At 47.1% G+C, this 8,165-nt stretch overlaps 1 protein-coding gene across 1 annotated transcript; it reads right to left on the bottom strand.

Annotated features, from left to right (window-relative positions):
- Positions 1-768: 768 nt before the first annotated feature.
- LOC148118336 (glucokinase regulatory protein-like) lies at positions 769-8,165 on the bottom strand. Its single transcript, XM_087900958.1, has 8 exons — positions 8,129-8,165; positions 7,700-7,776; positions 7,242-7,338; positions 6,390-6,660; positions 5,944-5,947; positions 2,997-3,146; positions 1,925-2,059; positions 769-945 (listed from the first exon to the last, which is right to left on the bottom strand). Exons 1-8 carry the CDS (start codon positions 8,163-8,165, stop codon positions 769-771), a joined length of 948 nt encoding a protein of 315 aa, XP_087757084.1.

Consider the following 8,165-nt stretch of genomic DNA (forward strand, 5'->3'; position numbering starts at 1 on the left):
ATTTTCATTGGTTAATAAAGAGACTGCCTTGACCCTCTGATAGGACAGAAAATTAGATAGGTGGAGTAAACAGAACAGAATGCTGGGAAGAGGGCAATGAGGCAGACACCATGGAGCCAGCCCCCAGGTCAGACATGCTGAATCTTTTCCGGTAAGCCACTGCCTCGTGGTGCTACACAAATTATTAGAAATGGGTTAAGATGTGAGAGTTAGTCAGTAACTAACTCTCTAAAGATAATGGGTCAGGCAGTGTTTAAATGAATACAACTTATGTGTTATTATTTCTGGGGCTAAGCTAGCCGTGCGGGAACTGGGCAGGATGAAAAGCAGGCCTGCCCGCAGCTCCTCACTACACAGCCAGAGTTCCTTTGCTCTTTCTTGCAAACACAGGGAGAGGGTGCTGTCAAAACCCTCTGCTCTCTGGTCTCTAAGCGGGTATGGCATTCACTCTAGTCAGAAGGACCTCGGGATTGTCTTTCTCTAGTGGATAATATCTGAAACACAGCTTCTCCTTGCCTGGAATTACCTGGTGCCACCATTTTCTTGTTTGTGTCTGATAACTGACTTTTGGCAAGATTAGGTTCCAAAACAAGACAATCAGTTTTATTTCTGAGATTAGAAGATGCCAGTGGCTCTTCCCCGGTCCCGGGCTGTTAATGCCCCACCCCCACCCCCCAAAATTGGGTTTGTCCCACCACCAAGTGTATCTCTGGCACAAGTCTTCGTGGGACTGGACCAAGGCTCTGCCCCTTCACGGTCCCAGAAACATCAATTTACTGCACTATAGGCTGTTGGGTCCCCAAGGGTTCGGGTGGTGCGCTTCTGACCCGGCCCAGAGAGGGCGCTCCTGACAACCTTGCAGCCCCAAGGAGCTGCGGCCAGGCGTGCCTTGGTCTCTGTGATGGAGCAGCGTTGTAAAAGGCTCAGCAAGGCTGTGGGGATCACCTGTGGGAAGGAGCAGGGCGAGTTGGAGAAAAGGTAAGGTCATTTGAGAAGGAACCCTGGAGGGGGCAAAGAATTGGGCACAGGAGTTTGGTTGGGTGAAAGAATAGGAAGGTGGCACATGCCTTTAATCTCAGCACTTGGGAAGCAGAGGCAGGTGGATCTCTGAGTTGGAGGCCAGCCTGGTCTACATAGCAAGTGCCAGGACAGGCTCCAAAGCTACAGAGAAGCCCTGTCTCAAAAAACCAAAAACAAACAAACAAAAACCCCAAAAAAAGAATAGGAAGTGGGCAAAAACAGAGAAAAACCTTCACTTAAGCAGGAAAATTCCTGTGCCAAGACCCTTCTCTTAGTCCTTCTTGATGCCCCTTCAAGGTAGAACAGAAGCCATTTTGTTGGTATCCTTTTTGCCTCTATAATTTCTGCCACTGTTATGTCTCCTCATCCCACCCCCACCCCCATCCACCTACCCCTCCAGATGGGAGCTCCACGTGGCACGGATCTCTGAGCTTTGTAAATCTAGAGTCACACCAAGTTCCTAAGATGTTTAAGATCCTCAGAAAGTGTTTGTGGACAGCTGAACCGGGTCTGAATGAGCATGTGATCAAACCGGACTCTCTGATTGTGACTGACAATGGGGGCTGACTGAGAGGCCATTGATAAAGGCACTGGGACTTGTTTTTACGGCATGTTCTGTTTTTTTTGGGACCCTAGTCTATATGGATGCACAGCTCCCTAGGCCTGGATGTAGGGGGGAGGGCCTTGGACTTCCCACAGGCAGGGTTCCCAGCCCTCTCTCAAGCAGGGTGGGAGAGGGAGGAGGGAGTGTGGAGGAGCGGGAGGGGATTGGGAGGAGGGAAGGAAGTGTAAATAATTGAATGGAAAAATAAAAATTAAAATAAATAAATATAAGAAAGAAAGAAAGAAGGAAAGAAAGGAGAAGAAAGTGTTTGTGGAACGACCAGCAAGGGGGAAAGGATACCTTTTCCTTCTCGTGGGCAACCTGGACGTGATGGGAGATGGGAGCAGCCTGGACATCATCTGACAGTGGTTGAGGAAAATGGATTGCTTGGAGGAGGCTCTCGATGCAGCGAGCCTTGGATTGTCCAGAGAACCGCTGTGGGAGTAGTAGTAAGGTCAGTGTTGGGGTAGAGGGCAAGGAGAACTGAGAATAGTGTCACAGAAGAAAGCAATCGGAGAAGGGGGGCAGGACAGCTAGGATCCTGAAGACTGGCTGAAGACACTGTGGAGAGTTTATCCCTCCTGGCAATCCCATAACCACAAGGTATAAAGGAAAACTGGGTTAAGGAGTTGATGGTGGACCATCACTGGCCCATGATGAATGGGAAGTTGGTGAGAGTTACAACTGTGATCCAACAACCCCATAGATGGATGATAAAGGATAGCAACCTTCAAGGCCGTCCATCATGCTCTCTGCCGAGCATCCATCCTCTCTCCATCTGGGCATTAGCCCCTTTCTTTTCCTGGATAGCTGCTGGTCTCCATTCTGAGACAGTAGATATAATCAAGCCATCCTGCCCTACCAGCTTTTTGAAAGTACCCACAAAGCAGATGAGCAGGCACCTTTTTTCCCTGGAGGACAGTGATTGGTTCAAAGTTGTGCACATGACCCAAGGCAAGCCAACAAGAGCCCTCCACCAGACGCTGGCGGTGTCATGAGGAACAGAAAGACTGCTTCCCACCGAGGTTACTGTCTTAGAACTGTTCAATTACATGAACTATCCTGGAACTCACTTTTGTAGACCAGGTTGGCCTCGAACTCACAGACACCGCCTGTCTCTGCCTCCTGAGTGCTGGGATTAAAGGCGTGCACCACCAGCGCCCTACTACCAGTTGGGTTTCTATTGCATCCTTAAAACCTAAAGACTGCCGACTGGGAGTTACAGTTTCACACTCAGGCACGTTGTGTGCATGCAAGGCCAACTGGAGGATACTCCCAAGAAAGACACGCCTGTGAAAACCTAGCACACACCCCTCCGCAACACTGCAAAAACCACCTTCTGCGGCAGTCTAGGTTCCTGTCACACTCCCACCTGCAACATGGCCAGTGCCCTCCAAAAGAGCTTGGAGTTGGCGATGCGGAGGTCCAGCATGTGGTTCTCTAGGATCTTCCCCAGCAGCACGTGGGCCCCGGTACTCACTATATTCAACACCCACTTGGTGCTTAGTTCACGCTGGAACTTCTGAAATACAGACACACGGGAGTGTGGGAATTAGGGGCTGGGAGAGAAGCCGGGTGAGAGAGCCGTATTATAACACAGAAAACCTGGGCTAAGGCAGCAGCCACCTCGTGGCTGAAGAGATGGCCCAGGGGAAGAGCACTGGCTGCTCTTCCAAGGTCCAGAGTTCAATTCCCAGCAACTACGTAGTGGCTCATAATCTGATGCCCTCTTCTAACATTGTATGACATTTAATGATGTACTCATCATTAAAATATGAATAAATAAAATTTAAAAAAACGAAGCTACAGTACTGAAAACAGCCTGATACTGGCGTAAGAACAGACAGGAGGACCAATGGAACCGAATAGAAGACCCGGATATCAATCCACACATCTTCGAACACCTAATATTTGTTAAAGAAGCAAAAAATATCAAATGGAAAAAAGAAAGCATATTTAACAAGTGGTGCTGGCATAACTGAATATCAACATGTAGAAAAATGAAAATAGACCCATATCTATCACCATGCACAAAACTCAAGTCCAAATGGATCAAAGACCTCAACATAAATGCAGCCACACTGAACCTTATAGAAGAGAAAATGGGAAGTACACTTGAATGCACTGGGACAGGGAACCACTTCCTAAATATAATCCCAGCAGCACAGACATTGAGAGAAACAATTAATAAATGGGACCTCCTGAAACTGAAAAGCTTCCGTAAAGCAAACAACACGGTCAACAAGACAAAACAACAGCCTAAAGAATGGGAAGAGATCTTCACTAACCCCACATCAGACAGAGGTCTGATCTCCAAAATATACAAAGAATTCAAGAAATTGGACACCAAAAGATCACATAATCCAATAAAAAAAATTGAGTACAGACCTAAACAGAGAACTCTCCACAGAGGAATCTAAAATGGCCGAAAGACACTTAAGGAAATGTTCAACATCCTTAGTCATCAGAGAAATGCAAATCAAAACAACTCTGAGATTCCATCTTACACCTGTAAGAATGGCCAAGATCAAAAACACTGATGACAACTTATGCTGGAGAGGTTGTGGGGAAAAGGGAACACTTCTGCATTGCTGGTGGGAATGCAAGCTGGTATAACCCCTTTGGATGTCAGTGTGGCGATTTCTCAGAAAATTAGAAAACAACCTTCCTCAAGACCCAATAATACCACTTTTAGGTATATATCCAAACAATGCTCAATCGTGCCACAAGGACATGTGCTCAATTATGTTAATAGTAGCTTTGTTTGTCATAGCCAGAACCTGGAAACAACCTAAATGCCCCTCAATCGAAGAATGAATAAAAAAAAAATGGTACATTTATACAATGGAGTACTATATACAGCAGAAAAATTAACGACAGCTTGAATTTTGCAGGAAAATGGATGGAGCTAGAAAACATTGCTTTGAGTGAAGTAACCCAGACACAGAAAGACAATTATCACATGTACTCACTCATAGTACATAAAGCAAAGAAAGCCAACCTACAAACCACAATCCCAGAGAACTTAGACAACAATATGGACACTAAGAGAGACTTACAGAGATCTAATCTACATGGGAAGTAGAAAGTAGAAAAAGACAAGATCTCCTAAGTAAATTGGGAGCATGGGGACCTTGGGGGAGGGGAGCGGAGAAAAATGGAGAGCTCAATAAATATCACGGAAAAAGAAAAAGAAAAAAAAACCCGACACTGGATAGATCATTTGTTTGACGAAAACAGTGTTTAATAATCTTTTTTGTCTTTGATCATGTTATTGAGAGAGCTAATGCTAACCTGTAAGCTTCACTTGCCCAAGGACAGATAACTTTCTAGAATGCTGGGGGCTGTTGTTCATGCAATATATTAAGCCAAGTGTTTTCACTTCAGTAAACAAAACTGGTTGCCCCAACTGGACAGGATGTGCTTGATCACAAGGCCGGCAGGAGGTACACCTGCAGGAAGTGCTCAGGATGTGTTCTTGCCCCTGATTGGATGAAGTAGCCTTGTGGATTTTGTCTTTTTGAGCACCTGATTAACCTAATTCAGCACCATTCTCTGGGAATCCTGGTTATGGACCTGGCCAGTGTCCATCTTTCTGGCCAATATTTATTAAAGTTTGCTTTAATTAGATAATCGTGGATTTGGCCTTTCTCCTTGCAATTTTCAGGTATAACAGTCTACTTTATTTTTTTTTACTTGTATTTTTAACATGTATGGGTACTTTGATGGTATGTGTGTCTGTGTACCACATGTATGCCGTGTACCACATGTATGCCGTGTACCACATGCATGCCGTGTACTCGGGGGCCAGCAGAGGGCATCCGATCCTCTGTAACTGGGGCTGACAGTTGTTATCTGCCATGTGGGTGCTGCCAATGAACCTGGGTCCTCTGGAAGAGCAGACAAGTGCTCTTTGAAGGAGACTGGACAGTAGGGTCTTCCTCCGGGACCCCAGATTAGGCCCAAGCCACATCCAAACACCTGTTTGACCTTGCAGGTGTAAGTTTTAAGAGGAGGAAAAGGGAAAGTCTGTGTTAGGGTGGGTTAGGACATAGTGGGATATTTTGACTGGGCATGTTAATTAGGTAAACCAAAGGGGGCTTTTGATTGCTGGACTTTGATACTCATCCTCAGCCTGGCATAGGAAAGTATCCAAATAAAGGAAAGAGCCTTCATGGTTTCGCTTCAGGGCGCTGGTTCTGACCCATGTAAGGTCAACTGTGAGAAAAGTTAAGCCCAGAGAAATAAATTTGTCTTCTCTCTTGGGACACACAGTAGAGCTGAACTGGCATCCAGATTTCCTGGTGCCCGCCCCAAACCAAACTGCAAAATGCACACAAACGTCTTACGATGTCTATGATGCCTCTCGGTGTGTCTCCTGATGATAATTTTACTATTGCACAAGGGCTCCATCGTAGTCAGAGCTGTATTTTGTTCAGCGTAGGGTGCTGTGCAAAAGAAAGAGCCTTAGACGCTTTAGGGTGGTGATAACGACTTCAGTATCAACAATTAACCTGTCCCAGAGAACAAATGAGCGCGTGGTGATTGGTGGCCTGTCTCGCCCTTTCTGTAGGTTCCTGGGAAGAAATGAACCCCGTTGCCTTGGCAACTCTGTTTAGAGACCTGATAATTTGAGAATTTTCCCAGTTTGGGGAGGAAAGAAGACAAACAGATATTCAGGCTTTTTCCCATCTAGCTTTGAGGGTTTTTTTGTGTGTGTGGGGGGCTCCTCTCCTGCAAGCATTGCCTTCTCATCCTCGCCTACCTGGACGTAGCTTTCTTCATATTCAAAGAAAAAAGTGGCCATGTGATGATGATGACGGAGGGAAACAGCCTCTTTAGAGGGGCCTGAGGGGAAAGAGATAAACAGGGGTGCTGTGTTCTAGAAAGCCTGGGCTGTATCACACCCAGTTCTTCTCCCCAGTGCTGGACACTCTCCGGCAAGGACTGCCCCACGGTGCCGTGCACCAGGGCCTGGATGTTCGTGGTCTTCTCTCTCACCTGCTCCACCAATGCCTGAACCTCTGTGAGGTTATCTGGATGGGACAGGAGGCATCCAAGTTAAAAGGATGACCCATGAGGCTGTTCTTCCTGCCACTCTGGGGCCTGCCAGGACACTCCCTCTGCCCCTCTGTTTTATGTCAACCTGACCCAAGATGGAATCATTTGGCAAAAAGGGAACTTCTACTGAGAAAGTGCCCCCACCAGAATGGCCTGCGGGCAAGCCTGTGGCACATTTTCTTGATTGATTATTGATGGGCCCAGCTCACTATGGATGGTGCTATCCCTGAGCTGGTGGTCCTGAGGGCAAGAAGAAATCAGACTGGGTAAGTCATGAGGAGCAGACAGTAAGTAGCACTCATCCGTGGATTCTGCTCTGGGTCTGGTCTCTGGGATCCTGCCCTGCCTTCCCTCAGTGATAAACTTATAAACTGTAAGGCTAAAAAAACAAAAACAAAAAACCTTCCCCATCCAAGTTGGTTTTGGTCATGGTGTTTATCACAATAGCAACTCTAACTAAGACACCCTCCCTCTGACAAGGCACCCTGAGACTCAAAGTGGCAGCCCCTCTAAACCGCTGCTGCTTTCAGTCCACTGGTCCCATCTTCTCTTTCACCATCCAGGTTGAAAATGAAGACCATGGTGTCAGTTTCCACGAGGAATGGCAGAATGGCCATCAGGAAGTCCTCCTGGGAGAAAGTGAACTGGGGACCCTGGGGCAGAAGAAGGATGCTCAAGAGCACAGACTTAAAGACTGAAGGGGATCATAAGAGGACATCTATTACAGCCCTTTGGATTTTACTTGAAAAGAACCAGTGTTCAAAATGGTAGCATTTTACCAAAGGTGATGTAGCAGGTCAATAGACTAAAGTCAAGTTTTCGAGGGTAAATTCAGAGCCTTCCATACTGCAGCACTTTGAGGCTCCAGGACCTCTGACCTACATTCAGTCTCGGGACTGTTTACACCGCCTGCCCCCCCCCCCCACGTCCTCCCTCCATCCCAGCCCCCACTCCTCTACTGCCCTCTGCACACCCATGAGTTCTACAGCTTCCCAAGTCATATCCTCTTCCGACCTGGTTGGTGAGCTCTGCCTTCTGGTTAAACATGTCATTGTTGTCACCCATGAGAAAGCCACGGACGTCTTGGAAATCTGGGAAATTTAAGATGAGAGAGAAAAGAACGGTGGGCTTTGGAGGATAGGAAGGTTCTACTCCAAGGGCTGTCATGGGGTCAGGAAGTGGGATGTGGGGTGAGCAGTAGTAACCCGTGTGGGAAGCTATAGTTAAAGCACTGGGGTGGGACCCGAGAGATCAAGGACCGAGGTGGCATTTGGAGCTTCAAGTGAAGAAAGCATTTGACTGAAATGCCTGTTTATGTAGGACAGAATGGGCCGGCACTGGAGAACCTCAGTGAGGGCGGGGGTTGCAAGAAAATGCTTTGCTAATGTATCCCAATTGGCGGGGATGCGTTGGCTCTGGAAGAGCATCAGGACTAGAGCCTACCGGCACCGAAGGTGTGAATGCACTCTACTCCATCCAT

The sequence above is a fragment of the Myodes glareolus genome, chromosome 23, assembly GCF_982192425.1.
Source record: "Myodes glareolus chromosome 23, mMyoGla1.1, whole genome shotgun sequence".
Taxonomy (NCBI): Eukaryota; Metazoa; Chordata; class Mammalia; order Rodentia; family Cricetidae; genus Myodes; species Myodes glareolus.